General features: G+C 41.5%; 1 protein-coding gene across 3 annotated transcripts in view; it reads right to left on the bottom strand.

Moving 5' to 3' along the window:
* The window catches only part of LOC122562879 (breakpoint cluster region protein-like), a 477,748-nt gene that overhangs the window by 87,290 nt on the left and 371,806 nt on the right, over positions 1-18,652 (bottom strand). Inside the window, exon 17 of one of the 3 annotated variants that reach the window (XM_043716188.1) lies at positions 1,237-1,389. The exons of 1 other annotated variant lie outside the window; for it this stretch is intronic. In XM_043716188.1, the coding sequence (XP_043572123.1) occupies positions 1,237-1,389 (153 nt within the window). Of the gene's footprint in view, positions 1-1,236; positions 1,390-9,160; positions 9,239-18,652 lie in introns of those variants that run through there. One more of the 3 variants, XM_043716190.1, reaches the window with a different exon arrangement.

Below are 18,652 nucleotides of genomic sequence, written 5' to 3'. Positions count from 1 at the left end.
TCACAGGCTTATACTCAGTCACAGTCACTCACACATTCACGCAAACACACTCTCTCTCTCTCTCACACACACATACATATAAGAATTGAATTTGCTCAAAAAAAACACACTCAACCTGCAGGCAGTCAATCCATATTACATTTTATAAATTCCTACTTTGGAAATGGAACGAGTCTGACTCAAGACATACATTGTTTGAGCTGAGATGTCACCTTTTTTTTAATAAAACCTCAAGTTATCTCAAGAATGTCACAGAATCATAGAGATGTACAGCATGGAAACAGATCCTTCGGTCCAACTGTCCATGCCAACAAGATATCCTGATCCAATCTAGTCCTACCTTCCAGCATCTGGCCTATATCCCTCCAAACCCTTCCTATTCATATACCCATCCAAATGCCTCTTAAGTGTTGCAATTGTACCAGCCTCCACCACTTCCTCTGGCAGCTCATTCCATACACGTACCACTCTCTGCGTGAAAAAGTTGCCCCTTAGGTCTCTTTTACATTTCGATAGGAAGGAGACCAGAATTGCATGCAATATTCCAAAAGTGGCCTAACCAATGTCCTGTACAGCCGCAACATGACCTCCCAACTCCTGTACTCAATACTCTGACCAATAAAAGAAAGCATACCAAACACCTTCTTCACTATCCTATCTACCTGCGACTCTACTTTCAAGGAGCAATGAACCTGTACTCCAAGGTCTCTTTGTTCAGCAACACTCCCTAGGACATTATCATTAAGTGTATAAGTCCTGCTAAGATTTGCTTTCCCAAAATGCAGCACCTCGCATTTATCTGAATTAAACTCCATCGGCCCAACTGGTCAAGATCCTATTGTAATCTGAGATAACCTTCTTTCTTAAAAGAAGTTCTGGGATTTACATAATAATGAACTGAAACCTGCAACCTATTCTAAAAGATGAAAGACTTAACAGCAATCTAGGTTTGTTCAATATATTGTTTTAATTGCATGACACTGTTACCTTTTGCTATAAATTCTGTGTCTTATGATCCTGCCCCACTAGTTACCTGATGAAGGAGCAGCACTCTGAAAGCTAGTACTTCCAAATAAACCTGTTGGACTATAACCTGGTGTTGTCTGATTTTTAACTTTGTCCAACCCAGTCCAACACATCATAAGTTAAGTCATTCTTTCTTTATTAGGTGTTGTTTGGAATTTTAGAAGGATGTGAAGATTCATCACATTAAATTTAGCCACGTTCACTACTTACAGAATGTAATCTTAAAATTCCAGACAACATTTGGGTTGAGGATATGGTCAGGCTTTGGTGTGATGCCTCCCATTGTTGACTAGCCTGCCAGCACTGTATAGTGTCAGAGGACTGCTGAAGTTCATTGAACCGTGTCCGGGCAAGACTCAATACCTTCAGGTGAGGAAGGGAGAAAATGGAAAATAATTTCAAAATCTGTTCCAAGTATACTGCAACTGCTGTAAGGACATTAGCTACTAATCTTCACTTAAAATGTGGCATATTTGCTTTTATATCACTGTATAGCTATTCATTTGTGAATCTGATACTTTTTGTTGAGAGGCTGATGTAAGAGATCACACAAAAATGTCTTTGCTAAACTTTTACCTTCTAAAACTGCATTTGAAAAATCTAATTTGATTAGTCACAAATGTTTGCATCTTATTTTTCTTCAAAAAACAGAACATTTTACATCACATTTCTTTGGCTATCAACGGTCTCTGATACCTTGCTTAGAGGCCTCATTAGTGAGCATTAGAAGGTTATTGCAAGCACAAGGAGCAATGGAGTCACATAATCCTTTCCTCGGTCAACATCAATATCATATTTATAGCAGCATTCACTAGTAAGTAATAGGGTGTGATTGCAGTGAAGATAATTACTGCAATCTTAAGTACTGCCCAACTTACATGACTTGAATACAGCTTTTCTTTGAAAGCTGCAAACTGTGAAATCTGAGATTCAGTTTCACATTGATTCCATCCAGGTGAGCCACAACTGGAGTTTCAGGTTGTTTTTTACATTCAATCTTCAGCAGTCACAAACCAATTTTTGGCCATCGAAACAATGAACGATTATTGAGACTTTCAATACAACTTTAGCGTTGTCCATTTGACAATGTAAACTGTGAATTATGTTAGTCTGCATTCTGCTTCCTTATATCATTTTCAATAGTTTGTCCAGAGTGAAAGTAAATCCTCTATGAAGAATTCTTTTCATGCCAGAAAGGTATTGATTTAAAAAGCAGCGCTTTTGCTTCTTATTTATTCCTGTCGTATAATCCTGAACAGTAGCAGAAATTACCTCTGTTCTTTATCAACCGTGCATTTTTTCAATGAGGTTTTTACAGAGTGAATGAGAAAGAGTGAGCATCGGGGAGAGGGAAAGGGAAGAGAGATGAAAATACTTCTTCCTAGGCCTTTGGAAAGTCTCGAGATACTTGATGAATAACTTTGGTTCAGAGGAATTTGTTATGGGCGTGCAACTCAGCAGCATTTCTGGTCATAGAAATTCCTTGTGTATTAGCAAATTTGGATACATATCTTCTAAAACCATCATGTATACTATTAATAAATATAGTAAATATTGACAAATATTTGTTGACAAAATAAATCCTTGCAGGAATCACTAGTCACATTGTGCCAGTTAGAGTATATGTCCATAATCCCCACTTCTTTGTCTCCTGCCCGTTCAGGCAATTTCCTCATGAGATCAATAGATTCATAGATTCATAAAGTGCAAAAAAGACCATTTGACCCATCCAGTCTGCACCACTACAACTACCTCAAAGTGTGCCAATCCCAATTTCCTGCACTCGTCCCTTATCATTGAATGTTATATTTGAAGTACTTATCCAAGTATTTTTTAAAAGGTTGTAAGATTTCCAGCCTTCCCACCTATCCGCTGCACCCTCCGCTCCAACCTATCACCATCACTCTGCACCCGCATTTACCTATTGCCTTCCCAGCTGCCTTTCCTTCAGCCCGGAGCCCCCCTCCCATTTACCTCTCAGCCCCCTTTGCCTATCCACATTCCTGATGAAGGGCTTATGCCTGAAAGATTGTATCCCCTGCTCCTCAGATGCTGCCTGACCTGTTGTGCTTTTCCAGCGCAACACTTTTTGACTCTGATCTCCAGCATCTGCAGTGTTCACTTTCTCCGAGCCTCCACTATTTGTCCAGGCATTGCATTCCAGATTCCCACCACCCACTGAGAGCAACATTTTTTTTCCCAAATCCCATCAATCTCCTGCCCCTTACCCTAAAACGATGTTCTTTCGTAATTGACCCCTCATCCAAAGAGAACAGCTGCTCTCTATCCACCTTTTCCATGCCCCTTGTACCCTCTCAGTCTTCTCTATTCTAAGGAAAAACAATCCAAGCCGATATAGTCTCTCCAGGCAGCGTCTTGGTGAGTCTCCTCTGTGCCCAGTCTAGTGCTATCACATCCTTCCTGTAGTGACGTGACCAGAACTGCAAATAATACTTCAGCTGTGGCCTTAACAATGCTCTGTACAACTCCAACATTACCACCTTGCTCTTATACTCTATGCCACAATTGATGAAACTAAGTGTCCCATATGCCTTTTTAGCTATCCTATTTATGTGCACTGCTGACTTCAGGGATGCGTGAATAATTACCCCAAGATCCATCTGTTCCTGTAAGCTACCCAGTGTCCTGCCATTCATTAAATACTTCCTCATCTTGTTTCTTCTTCCAATGTGCATCACCTTACACTTATCAGAGTTAAATGCAATCTGCCACTGGTCTGCCCATATGACTAGGAGAAAGTGAGGTCTGCAGATGCTGGAGATCAAAGTTGAAACTTTATTGCTGGAACAGCACAGCAGGTCAGGCAGCATCCAGGGAACAGGAGATTCGACGTTTCGGGCACAGGCCCTTCTTCAGGAATGAGCAGAGAGTAAACAGAATCCCCAAGTGGAAAATGAAGTGTTGTTCTTTGAACTTGCGTTAAGGAACACTGCAACAGATCTGGGACAGAAATGTTGGTGTAGGAACACAGTGGTGTGTTGAAGTGGAGGCAGTGGGAAACTCTGGGTCATGTTTTACAGACAGAGTGTAGGTGTTCAGCAAAGCGGTCATCAAATCTGTGTTTCATCTCCCCCGATATACAGGAGACCACATTCTGAGCAGTGAATGAAATAAATGAGTTGAGAGAAGTGCAGGTAAGCTGCTGCTTCACCTGGAAGGTGTGCCTGAGGCCTTGGATACTGAGGTTGGAGGAAGTAAATCGGCAAGTAAGTCACCTTGTGCAAGACCAACCCCTTCCCACAAACGTCACTTCAATATATTACCACCTTTCCTGAGCTGTTAACAGTTCTGATGAAGAATCGCCAGACTCGAAATATTATCTTGCTTTCAAAGAACACAGAACATTACAGCACAGTCCAGGCTCTCTGACCCTCAATGTTGTGCTGACCTGTGAAACCAGCCTGAAGCTGAACTAACCTGCATTGTTGCATTATCATCCATATGTTTATCCAATGGCCATTTAAAAAGACATTAAAGTCGGTGAGTCTACTACAGTTGCAGGCAGGGAGTTTCACGCCATTACTACTCTCTGAGTAAAGAAACTACCCCTCTGACATCTGTCCTATATCTATCACCGCTCAATTTAAAGCTATGTCCTCTCATGCTAGCCATCACTATCCGAGGAAAACGTCTCTCTCTGCTAACACTATCTAATCCTCTGATCATCTTTCACATCTCTATTAAGTCACCTCTCAACCTCTTCCTTCTAACGAAAACAGCCTCAGGTCACTCAGTCTTTCCTCAGAAGACCTTCCTTCCATACCAGACAATATCCTCATAAATCTCCTCTGCATCTTTTCCAAAACTTACACATCCTTCCTATAATGTGGTAACCAGAACTGTACGCAATACTCCAAGTGCGGCCACACCATAGTTTCCTACAGCTGCAACATAACCCCATGGTTCATATGCCTTCTTAACAATCCTATTAACCTGGGTGGCAACTTTCAGGGATCTATGTACATGGACACGGAGATCTTTCTGCTCATCCACACTGCAAGAACCTTACCATTACCCCAGTACTCTGTATTACTGTTACTTCTTCCAAAATGAATCACCTCACACTTTTCTGCATTAAACTCCATTTGCCACCTTTCAGCCCAACTCTGCAGCTTATCTATGTCCCTCTGTAAGCAGCAATATCCTTCAGCACTGTCCACAGCTCGACCGACCTTAGAGTCATTTGTAAATTTACTAACCCATCCTTCTACGCCATCATCCAGGTCATGTATAAAAATGACAAACAGCAGTGGCCCCTAAACAGATCCTTATGGTATACCACTAATAACTGAACACCAGGATGAACATTTGCCACCACCACTCTCTGTCTTCTTTCAGCTAACCAATTTCTGATTCATACCACTAAATCACCCTCAATCCCATACCTCCATATTTACTGCAACAGCTTACCATGGGGAACCTTATCAAACGCTTTACTGAAATCCATGTACACCACATCAACCACTATACCCTCATTCATCTTCTCAACCATCTCAATAAGCTTTGCGAGGCACGACCTGCCCTTCACAAAACTGTGTTGACTATCCCTAATCAAATTGTTCCTTTCTAGTTAATAATAAATCCTATATCTTATAATTCTTTCCAGCACTTTACCCACAACTGAAGTAAGGCTCACTGCTCTATAATTACCAAAGTTGTCTCTACTCCCCTTCTTGAACAAGGGGACAACATTTGCTATCTTCCAGTCTTCTGGCACAATTTCTGTCGACAATGACGACATAAAGATCAAAGCCAAATGTTCTGCAATCTCCTTCCTGGCTTCCCAGAGAATCTGAGGATAAATCACATCCGGCCCAGGGGACTTATCTATTTTCACACTTTCCAGAATTGCTAACACCTCCTCCTTACGAACCTCAGTCCCATCTCATCTAATAGCCTGTACCTCAGTGTTCTCCTCAACAACATTGTCTCTTTCCAGTGTAAATACTAATGAAAAATATTCATTTAGCACCTCTCCTATCTCCTCGGACTCCAAGCACAAATTCCCACTCCTGTCCTTTCTTCTCACAGATGCTACCATATCAGCAGAGTCTCTGCAGAAATTTCTGTTTTGTTTCCAATCTCCAGCATTCGCTGTTGTGTTTTAATTCCCAAATGAGCCTGACTTTACAAGCAAATGTGACTGACTGAGTTCCAGCTGACAAAGAGGGAAGGAGCAGAAAAGCTGGGTGACTGGTTGGCCAATAAAATCTGAGTGCTTTGCTGAAGCATGCAAATATTTTTCAAAGCACAACATCTGTCAGACAAATAAGTGGTGGGAGGGGTGTGGGAGTTCAGGTAGCGGTTAATATCGCGGCGGCAGTTTGCTATGAAGAGGTCGGGGGCAGGTAGGAGGCCAGCACGGGGTGTCCAGGTGGACGGGGTGTGTTGGAGGTGGGAGAAGGGGTCGTCAGAGGGTGGGCGAGAGTCTTGATTGAAGAAGAAGGCACGGAGGCGAAGGCGGCGGAAGAATTGTTCGATGTCACTCCGTGTATTGAAACTCCGTGCCCATATGACTAACCCACCATCTGAAATCTTGCTTAACAATCCCCCCACAATTTCATCTATATCATTTATATATATAACAAACAATAAAAGTTCCAGTACTGATCTTTGTGGTACACCATTGGACACAGGCCACCAGTCACCTAAATAGTCTTCTACCACCACCCTTTGTGTCCTTTTAGTAAACCAGTTTCTAATCCATTTTACCAGTTTTCCCTGAATTCCATGCGCTTTAATCTTCTCTATCAGTCTCCCATTTGGGAATTTGTTAAAAGCTTTGCTTAAATCTTTATAAACTACATCAATTGAACTTCCTTATCCACACACTTGATGATGTTTTTAAAAAATTCTCATGAATTTATTAGTATGACCTCCCCCTGACAAAGCCATGCTCACTATCCCTCATTAACGCTTGCTTTTGCGAGTGGGTATTAATTTGCTTCTTCTCCAGTAGTTTCCCTACCACCGATGTGAGACTCCTCGGTCTATAATTTCCTAGTTCATCTTTACCACCCCTCTTAAAAAGTGGAACCATATTAGTTGTCCGCCAGTCCTCTGGCACTTCCCTTGTGGCCAGAGAGGAATTAAAAATTTGTGTCAGAGCCCCTGCAATTTTCTGCCTTGCCTCCCACAGCAAGCTGAGATGTAATTCATCTGGGATTTGTCTTTTTAAGCCTAACAGACCCTCCAACATCTCCAGCTTTCCCACATCAAACTGTACAAGTTCCTCACAATTCTTTTTCCTGAATTTCGTACCTACATTCTCCTTTTACAGAGACAAGAGTCAGCCTCCCATATATCCGTTTCACTTATGCAGAGTACAGCACGTCAACAACTAAGCCGCAAATTCCTAGTTCATTGTCAAATGGTTTTGCTTTTGTGAATATGAAGAATGCAGTTGAGCTTCTTTCAGTTATGTTGGACCTGATAAATCAGAGTACAACATGTTAACAGGTATATCAAATCCAACACAACTCAAAGACGTTCCACTCCATTCTTCATATCCATAAAAACAGGACCATTTCACAATAAACTAGGAGTTTGCAGCACAATATGCAATTGAGGAAATAGCTATATTGGGGAAATGGGCTGCAGACCACACACTAGACTCAAAAAACATCAAATCCACAGTGCTTCAAAACCATAGTGAATGGGAGACGTCAGCTGGCAGCATCTGTGGAGAGAAATCAGAGTTCATGTTTTGGGTCGAGTGATCCTTGCTCAGAACAAGGGTCACCTGACCCAAAATGTTAATTCTGATTTCTCTCCACAGATGCTGCCAGACTTGCTGAGCTTTTTCCAACAATTTCTATTTCTTGTCTCTAATTTACAGGTTTGCAGTCCTTTTGGTTTTTATTCAACATTTTTCATCAGTTTGTTATTCCTTCAGATGATGGGCAGAGTATGCTGTCCAATACACCAGATTAACCTATATTTAAAAACAAATTGTTTTTGTGCGCAGTTTTGGTATCCTTTGGTATCCTGCTCAGGAGGGAGTGCAGCAAAGGCTTACTGGCCTGACTTCTAGATGGAAGGACTGACATACGAGGGGTGTCTGGATTGGTTAGGACTTTGTTCATTGGAGTTTGGAAGTGTGAGTGGGTAATCTCATGGAAACACATAAGATTCTGACAGCAGTGGACGAGGTTAACATGGAAAGAGAGTTCTCATTAGATGGGGTCTGGAACTAGAGGTCACAGACTAAGGTTATGAGGTAGACCATTTAAGACGGAGATGATTTCTTCATCCAGAGAGTGGTGAGCTTGTTGGATTCACTTCCGGAGAAAACAAAAATGGTTTCAAGCAAGAGTTAGATATAGTTCTTAGGGCTAAAGGGATCAAAGGGTATGGAGGGAAAACAGGAACAGGGTACTATTCCTTCTTTTCCATGGATAACATTGCAGGAATGCAGGAAAGCAGGATTGGAGTATAGGTTTGGATGATCATGTTCAATGGCAGAGCGGGCTTGAGGGACTAAATGGCTTGGTCCTGCTCTTATGTTCTATATTCAAGGTAACTGCTGTTTTCAAAGCAAATTTTACATCGCAAAATCATGATGTCATGTGTCTCAGATTATAATTATTTTTCTCCTTAAAGATGCTGACAAATCCAACATGTTCTGTGAACTTTAATTAATTCTTTATTCAATCGAGAATTGTCCCAACATCCCACAGAATTCCAAATTATACAGCAACCATAATCATCAGACAGCAGCCAAAAAACCTTGTGCATGCTCATCATCCTCATCTGTGTGAATTCTGATCAGGTTTCTATGTATAGTGCACAGTATTCAGAGGTTCACGCTTGAACAACTAAAATGAATGGAAACATTAAAACAGGATGTGATGGAATTTCCCCCACTTGCCTCGAAGAGTGCCGCTCCAACAACACTCACAAAGCTCAAAACCATAAAGCAATCTGCCTGATTGGCAACAGAGATTCATGAAAAACATAATTAAAGTGTAAGAGTTGCCACATGTGGCACAAGGTGCAGGTTTCTATACCCCCAGGTTGGCATCTTGCTCATTAATTGGCTTGATTTGGACTTTCTATCTCCACTTGGAAAGAGGTCTCATCTCCAAAAGGTGCCTTCAACAGCTCCAAAAATTGTACAATCAAATGATCATGACATGATCCTCACCTTCTCTCTCCCCCAGACAGCCATAAAATTCTGGCCATAGTGTGACTGCAGAAAAAGATTAAGAGGAAGTGTGACGAGTAGTTCATCAATGGGTAGCATTCTTCAGCCAATGAGCAAAGTAACCACAAAACTATGGTCCACATGTACATCAACAATATAGGTAGAACCAAAGAAAGGGTTTTGATTAAGACTTATATGGGCCTAAATTAAAATCCAGAACTATAAAGAAAATAATCTCCGAATCAGGACCTGAACCATAGACAAATATGGAGTAGATAAAATCAAGTTGTTGAGTGCATGGCTTAAAGATTGGAATGGTAGAAATGGGTTCTGATTCATGTGGTACTGGCACCAGTACTGCGGAAAATGTGAACTATACTGTTGGGTTGACTTTTCCCTGAACTGTCTGGAACCAAAGTTCTGGCAAATTGTACAACCCAGAAAATCACATAGTTCAGGGGAGATTTGCAAAGTTGAAGAGAAAACATAAGGCAATGGTACCAAGTAATGATAACCAGAATGTGTCAATAAGGTCCAAATGCTGGACTGCACCAGGAAATGTCAGAGTCCGCAAAAATGGTAAAACTAAAGGCTCTTTCTGTGAAATTCTAGCTTGTGATTTGTTTATCTTAGAATAGTTTTGGTTTCAAATTTAAATTGTTAAACCCTGATTGAGAAACTGGTTAAACTGTGGAGTAAATGCAATTCAAAGACATGGAGTTTACTGCACTTAAAAGGTTGGTGTCATATCAACACAAGAAGTTAAAGGATAAGATGATAAAATGGTAGTTGGGCTTACTTAGTTAAAGAACTGGAGACATGGTGTTTGTACTTACTCCAGCAAAGGATATGGCATTTATGTAGCTCCCAAGAATTAAGGAAAAATGTCAAAGAATCCCTACAGTGTGGAAAGAGACCATCTGGCCCAACAAGTCCACAACAACCCTCCGAAGAGTAACCCACACAAACCCACTCCCCTACCCTATTATACCTGACTAATGCACCTAAACCACACACCCCTGAACATTATGGACAACTTAGCAGGGCCAATTCACCTAACCTGCACATCTTTGGACTGTGGGAGGAAACTGGAGTGCCCATAGGAAACCCATGACACGGGGAGAACAGTCACCCGAGGCTGAAATCAAACCCAGGTTCCTGGTGCTGTGAGGCAGCAGGACTAACCACTGAGCCACCGTGCTGCACAGAGCTTTGGAATTTAAACAAAAATGGTGAGTAACTGGAACTGTGCAGAGAAATCAGAGAGAATCCTGGACAGTGTGATATATCTTTTGAGTTGATGCCAGGAAATGTGAATGAATTTTCAAGATTTTATAAGATTACAGAATTATTGAAGATAAATAGAACTGAGTTTATAGCATAAATTTTCTAAGCTATAATATTAATACTGCTTATTTGGTTGTAAATTGAAAAAAAATTAAACAAAATCTGTTTTCTTAAAAACAAAACCTTGCAATGCAACTTTGATAGTTAATTTCTCAGTGATTAAAATTCTTTAAATGTTAACGGTCTTTCACAGAATTCTAATAATGGGTTTGCAACACATTATAATCCTAATAAAGTATTTGCAACAAGGTGAACAAATTAATAGAACAAAGAGAAATAGTTATCAGAGACATAGTTGTGACTAAGGCCAAGACATGAATATTTAAAGGCAGCTAATATTAGGAATGACAGGAGGAAAATGTGTGGAGCATAATATGTGAAAATGTGAAGTTGTTCGTTTTGGAAGGGAGAGCAAAAGGACATTCTTACTTAAATAGAGAAAAACTGCAGAAAGCTACAACACAAAGGGACTTGGGGGAACTTGTGCAAAAAATATCGAGTTGATAAAGTGGTGTAGCAGATAACCAAGAAGGCTAACAGAATATTGGTCTTTATTTCAAAGTCTTATTGCAATTGTTCAAGGTGGCCGGTGACACCACATCTGGTCTCCTGTGAGCAGTAGTTGTCCCCATATTTAAGCAAATATACTATTTCCTTAGAGGCCATTCAGAGAAGGTTCACAAGGATGATCCATGATATGCAGGTTTGCCTGATGGGCAAAGGTTAAACAGGTTAGCACTCTCCTTATTGGAATTTAGAACAATGAGAGGTGATTTCATTGAAGAATATATGATTCTTAACAGCAGTGACAGGAAAAATTCTGAGAGGATGTTATTCCTCATGGGAGAGTCTAGGGTCAGAAGATATAATCTCAAAAAAAAAAGCCAATTTAAGACTTAAGTTAGGAGGAATTTCTCCTCTCAGAGAGCTGAGTGTCTTTGGAACTCCTTGACTCAGAGTCCTTGTATCAATATATTTAAAGCTGAGATAGATTCTTGATCAGCAGAGGGACATCAAGTGATTTGGAGAAGAGGCTGGAAAGTGGATGAGAGGAATGTTGGATCAACCATAATCCTATTGAATGGCAGAGCAGGCTCGAGGGTCTGAACAGCCTACTCCTGTCCCTATTTCTCATGGCCTTATAAAAGCAAAGTAGAAAAGGACAAGGAACATAGGTATTTCTGGTAATAAAGGATAAGATTAGTACTAGAGTGAGAACTGAACTTGGGTTAAAGGATCAAGATGCAAGTCAGTCCGGATGGAAACAAGAAACAGCAAAGTTAAGTCACTGGTCAAAGTTGATTATCGAGCTCTTAACATTAATTCCACCATAGGACAGAATATACAGTGAAGAGTTGTGTAGGCAGGAACAATCACAACATAGCAGAATTTAACATAATAGTTTGAAAGGGAGATATTTGGTCCTAGAATGCACCCATAGGGCCCTTTAGGCGTAGAGGTAATCAAAGTCCCCACCCTTGAGCCAGGTGGGCTCGTTAAAAGTCCTACCTTCTCTAGAGGTATGTCATAACATATCTGCACAAGTGATTACTAAGAAAATGCTTAGATATATAAAGGGGGAAAATCTGGAAGAGAGTGGGTGAGAACTTTTAGACTAGTATAGTGGATAGTCTTTACTGGCTACAGGAGCATGGTGGTTATGTTACTGGACTGGCAGAGGGAGAAAGTGAAGACAGCAGATGCTGGAGATCAGAGTCAAAAAGTGTGGCGCTGGAAAAGCACAATCAGTCAGCACCTGAGGAGCAGGAGTGTCAACATTTTGGGCATAAGCTCTTCATCATAACCTGATGGCTTCGACCAATGATCCTGAAAGATGAATTCAGATCCCACCAAAGAAGTTGGAAACTGTCATGCAGCTGTTAGTGGGGAAGCAGTAGTGTGTTGGCAATGTCACTGGACCAATAATCCAGAGCCACAGGCTATTGTTCTGGGAATATAGGTTTGAATCCCACCATGGCAGATGGTGATATCTAATAAATTGGGCTTTCTTTTGAAAACAAATGCTGAGTTCTTGCCCTAGATTCTGGGTAGGAAAAGGTATAAATCGATGTTTGTACTAAATTATAAATTTACAAATTCCACTTTGGGCACAGGAAAGGTGCCAGAGAGCAGGAGGACAGCCTTTGTGGTACCATTATTCAATGAGGAAGAAGGGGATAAACCAGGAAACTACAGGCCAGTCAGTCCATCTTCAGTGGTGGGGTAAACTATTGGAAGTAATTCTGAGGCACAGATTCACCTGCATTTGGACAGACTGAGATTAATCAAGAACAGTCAGTATGATTTTGTTAAGGGGAGACCATATCTGACCAACTTGATAACATTTTTGAAGAGGTGACCAGGTGTGTAGATGAGGGCAATGTTTTTGATATAACCCATATGAGAATCAGCAAGACATTTGATAAGGTCCCACATGGGAGACTGATAGCAAAAGTTGCCCCATGAGATACAAGGATCTTTTGCAAATTGCATTTACAATTGGTTCAGTGGCAGAGAATGATGGTTGAGGGGTGTTTTTCTGACTGGATGTCTGTGTCCAATGGAGTCCCACATGGGCCAGCATTGGGGCCCTTTCTGTTTGTGGTTTATATAAGTGATTTAGGCTTGAATGTATGAGAGTTCATCAGTAAGTTCACAGAGGATACAAAAATTAGTGGGGGGTGGGTGGTAAACAGTGAGGAGGATAACCTTACAGTACAAAAGGATACAGACAGACAGATCAAATGGGCTGATCAGTAGCAATTGGAATTCAGTTTGGATAAATGTGAGGTGATGCACTTGGGGCAGGACAAACATGGTAAAGGAATAAATGATGAATTGGTAGGACCCTGGAAAAAACTAAGGGGCAGGGACCTTCATGTGTATGTACACTGGCCTCTGAAAGTATCAGAACAAGTGGATAAAAGACACATGGTATACTTGTCTTTGCTAATCAGGTATAGAGTTTGAGTGCTGGGAGGTTAAGCTAGAACTGTATAATATGCTGATTAGGTCACAGCCAAAATATTGTATGCAGTTCTGGAATCCACATTATAGGTGGGATGTGATATCGCTGTTGAGGGTGCAGAGGAGATTAACCAGGATGTTGCCTGATTTGGAGAGATTCAGGCAAGAAGAGAGATTGGACAGACTAGGGTTGGTTTCTTTAGAGTGGAGGAGATTGAGTGGGGACATGATTGAAATGTATAAAATTGAGAGGGGCATAAATAAACAGGAAGAAACTTTTCCCCATGCTGGAGGGATCAAAGACTGGGAGTTTAGACCTAGGGTAACGGGCAGGCACTTTAGAGACAAAGTGAATAACTATTTGTAAATCTGTTCATAGCGGGAATCGGGAACTCACTGTCTGTAAGGGTACTGGAGTCAGAAACCCTCATTACATTTAAAATGTCTTCTGATGTACATTTACAATGCCAAGCTATACAAGTGTGGTGATACTATGGCATTTAGAGGTGTATTTTGTCCTTTTTTTTGAAGAGAGGTTTAAACAGAGGTACTGACCTGTCTATTGAAACCCCATAAACAGCTTGTGAGGCCTTGGGTTTTTTATTAAAGGAGGAACACTGGAATGATGGCAGCTGACAGGAGACCTGATAGAAGCCTACAAAATTATGAGAGGCATAGAAAGGATAGATAGTCAGAGGCTTTTTCCCAACATTGACAATTCAATTACAAGGGGGCACAGGTTAAAGGTGAAAGGGGGGAATATTTAAAGGGAGATGTGCGAGGATGTTTTCCAAGCAGAGAGTGGTAGGAGCTTGGAACGCACTGCCAGAAGAGGTGATGGAAGCAGGCATATTGGTGACATTTAAGAGGCATCTGGATGGTTACACGAATAGGGAGGGAATAGAGGAATACGGACCGAATAAGGGCAGAAGGTTGGTTTTTTAATTTAGTTAGGGCATGATGATGGGCACAGGCTTGGAGGGTCGAAGGTCTTGTTCCTGTTCTGTACTTCTCTTTGTCCTTTGTAACAATAGAGGCACCCTGAATCAGTAGAGCAAGCTCCCACAGAACCAGGATTTTGAGTTTTAGTCTTTCAGTAGCAGCAATTGTTGGGGCCTGGAAGCCGGTTTGGATGCTGCAGTACATCTCTCCCTGCTACTCTCTCTCTCACTCTGAGCCTGCTCCACCATTCAAGATGATCATGGTCGATATTTTTGTGGACTCAACTTGACTTACCCGCCTGCTCACTATAAATTTTGATTCCTTTACTGTTCAAAATCTATCTTTGCCTTAAAAACATTCAATGGGATAGCCTCAACTGCTTCTCTGGGTAGGAAATTCCAAAGATTCACAACCTTTGGGTGAAGAAGCTCCTCCTCAGCTCAGTCCTAAATGTGGTCCCCCTTATTCTGAGGCTAAGCCCCATCTCCGCCCCACCCGGTTCTAGTTTTACACACCAGGGGAAACAACCTCCCTGCTTCTATCTTATCTATTCCCTTCATAATTTTACATGTTTCTATAAGATCCCTCCTCATTCTTCAAAATTCCAGTAAATATAGTCCCAATCTACTCAATCTCTCCTAATATGCCAATCCTCTCAACTCTGGAATCAATCTATGAACCTCTTCTGCATCTCCTCCAGTGCCAGTACATATTTTCTCAAGTAAGGAGACCAAAATAATCCACAGTACTCTAAGTATGGTTCACCAACACCCTCTACAGCTGCAGCATAACATTCTTGTTTTTAAACTCCATCCCTCTAGAAATGAAGGACAATATTCAATTTGCTTTCTTAAGTACCTGCTGCACTTGTAAACCAACTTTTTGTGATTATTGCACCAACTTTTTGTGATTCATGTACAAACATCGATTTATACCAGGTCCCTCTGCACAGCAGTATGCTGTAATTTTTCACCTTTTAAATAATGGTCTATTTTGCTGTAATTCCTACCAAAACGGATAATCTCACATTTATCAAATTGTACTCCATCAGCCAGTCTTGTCCACTCACCTCACCTATCTATATCCCTTTGCAGATTTTAAGTGACCTCTGCACACTTTGCTCTATCTTAGTGTCATCTGTGAACCTTGACACACTACACTTGGTCCCCATCTCCAATTATGTAACTGTAAACAATAACAAAATCAAGTCAAATCAAAGCAAACTATATCATACCTGTTTATATCTTTTTGTACAACTAATTCAACTACTTCATTGTGAGTATTGTGCACACTAAGACACAAAACTTTAAGGCTTGTCCTTTTAAAATTTAGTCCTGTTTGCATTATTTTGCACTGTGGCCCTGTTTAATTCTTTCCCTTGAATGCTTTGGCCATCACTTTTCTTATTTCTCATTCTGCGTATTCTTGTTGCCTTTGTTTCCCTTTCTTCTGTCTCCCTGTAGAAGCTCCCACACACCTGCCATTTGAGTTTAAACCCTCCCAACCATGTTAGCAGATACTCCCCGCAGGGCATCAGTCTGAATCCTGTTCAGGTGCAACCCGCCCAGCTTGTACTGATGCCACCTCACCCGGGATTGGCCAAAGAATCTGAAACCTTCCCCATTGCACCATCTTTCCAGCTACATATTCACCTGATATTTCCTACTACTTTTACTCTTGACTAGCACATAGCAATCTTGAGATCACTAAGTTTGAGGTACTACGTTTTAACTTGCATCCTAATTCCTTTTAGGACCATATCCATTTCTTTTTCCTTTGTTGGTGGTACCGAAGATGTTTTACCGATGTTGTTGCTTTGAAGGTGGGGAAACTCCAGCCTCTCAGATTGTCTTGATCCACTACAATTCACCTACCATCACAATAAGTCCATGGCAGATGCCATCTCACTGATCCTACACTGATCCTTGTACATCTGAATAACAAGAAAACCTACAAGAGACTTCTATTTATTGACTTTAGCTCCGCCTTCAATACCAGAATTCTCACAAAACCCATCTCCAAACTCTGACACCAACAACTGTGCTCCCCCCGCTGCAACTAGATCCTTGACTTAATGACCCGCAGACCGAAATCAGTTAGAATAGGCAATAACACCTACTGAATTGAATTGAATTGATTGTCACGTGTACTGAGGCACAGTGAAAAGCTTTGTCTTGCAAGCAATACAGGCAGATCACAGAGTTAAGTCGCTTAAGATAAGTAAATAATAGATAAACAGTGGCAAAAACAAAAACACAGGTACAGGCGAACGTTAAGAGTTTGAGAGTCCATTCAGTATTCTAACAACAGTAGGGTAGAAACTGTTTCGAAACCAGCTGGTGTGTGTGTTCAGGCTTCTGTACCTTCTCCCCGATGGTACAGATTGTAGATGGTGGGATGGATCTTTGAAAATGCTGGCGGCATTTTATTGACAGCGGGCCTGGTAGATGGATTCTATGGCCTTTGTGATTGTCTGGGCCGAGTTCACCACGCTCTGTAACCGTATACGATCTTGAATAGTACAAGTTGCCATACCAGGTAGTGATACATCCAGACACACCTATAAAAGTTGGCAAGGGTATTTGCCGTCATGCCAAATTTCCTCAGTTGCCTGAGGAAGAAGAGATGTTGTTGGGCCTTTGCAACCAGTGCATCCACATTAAGAGTCCAAGAAAGCATGTTGTGGATGACCATTCCCAGGACCTTGACAATCTCCACTCTCCACAATAATCCTCAACACTGGTGCCATGGAAGGCTGTGTACTCAGCCTCTTACTATACTCCTTATACATTTACTACTGTGTGGCCAAACTATACTGTAACTCCATTTACAAATTGCTGATGACACCACCACCAACAATGACAAGACAGAGTATACGTAAACAATAGAGTACTTAGTGGCATGAATAAAGACAACAATCTCTCCCTTCATGTCAGCAAAATGAAGGAGCTGGTCATCAACTTCAGGAAGCGGAGTGGAGGGCACCCTCCTGCCTGTATCAATTGTGCTGAGGTGGTGGTGGTTGAGACATTCAACTTCCTAAGGTAAATATCCATCCACAGTCTCCAGTGAAGAAAGTCCACCAATGCCCTTACTTCCTCAGAAGGCTAAGGAGATTCAGCATGCCCACAGTGACGCTTAGCAATTTTTATAGAAGCACCACAGAAAGCATCCTATATGGATACATCACAGTTTGGTATGACAACTGCTCTGCCCAAGGCCACAAGAAATTACGAAGAGTTGTGCAGCTTAGTCCATCATGAAAACCAGCCTTCCTTTCAGTGATTCAGTCTACATTTCATACTGCCTTGGGAAAGCAACCAACATAATCAAAGACCCCTCCCATCCCTGTCATACTCTCTTCCACCCTTTTCCATTGGGCAGAAGATACACAAGTTTAAAACGTGTTAACAAATTCAAGAACAGTTTCTTCCCTGCTGTTATCAGACTTTTGAATGGGCTTCTCATATATTAGAGGAGAAAGTGAGGACTACAGATGCTGGAGATCAGAGCTGAAAATGTGTTGCTGGAAAAGTGCAGCAGGTCAGGCAGCATCCAAGGAACAGGAGAATCGACGTTTCGGGCATAAGCCTGAAGAAGGGCTTATGCCCGAAACATCGATTCTCCTGTTCCTTGGATGCTGCCTGACCTGCTGCGCTTTTCCAGCAACACATTTTCAGTTCTCATATATTAGAGTTGATTTTCTCTGCACTTTCTCTTTGGGTGTAACACCGTATTCTGCATTTTGTTCTATTACCCTGATGCACTTATGTAAATTATGGTTTGTCTGGTTAGCACGCAAAACAGTACTTTTCACTGTCTCTTGGTACATGTTACAACAATAAATCAAGCCAAATTAAATCACTTACAATTCAATGGATGCCCTACCGCCATCCAACTGAAGCCCTTAAGTTGGGAACTAAAGACTATCTGATGGTTTCAGTGTACCGCTGCTGACATTTTATCCGTGTCAGTCGGAGGCCAACTGAATATTGGCGATACCCTTTTAAAGAATAGGTTACCTTTACCGCTTCCCACTAGGCTCTTGAACCCGGTTTCCTAAGCCTTCCCCGCCTCAGATTTACCCTGGGATTTTTTTTGTTGTGGAGCTGCTTGTACTCTCCGTAGTTGTCTGTGCTTTCACTGGTGGGACTCCAGAACTGCCAGCAGGTCAACAGCTCTTTCTTTTCTGAGATCGTCATG

This window comes from Chiloscyllium plagiosum, chromosome 25 (genome assembly GCF_004010195.1).
Source record: "Chiloscyllium plagiosum isolate BGI_BamShark_2017 chromosome 25, ASM401019v2, whole genome shotgun sequence".
NCBI classification, from domain to species: Eukaryota; Metazoa; Chordata; class Chondrichthyes; order Orectolobiformes; family Hemiscylliidae; genus Chiloscyllium; species Chiloscyllium plagiosum.
The sequence above is the reverse complement of the archived record's forward strand: the minus strand, read 5'-3'. Positions and strand labels throughout refer to the sequence as shown.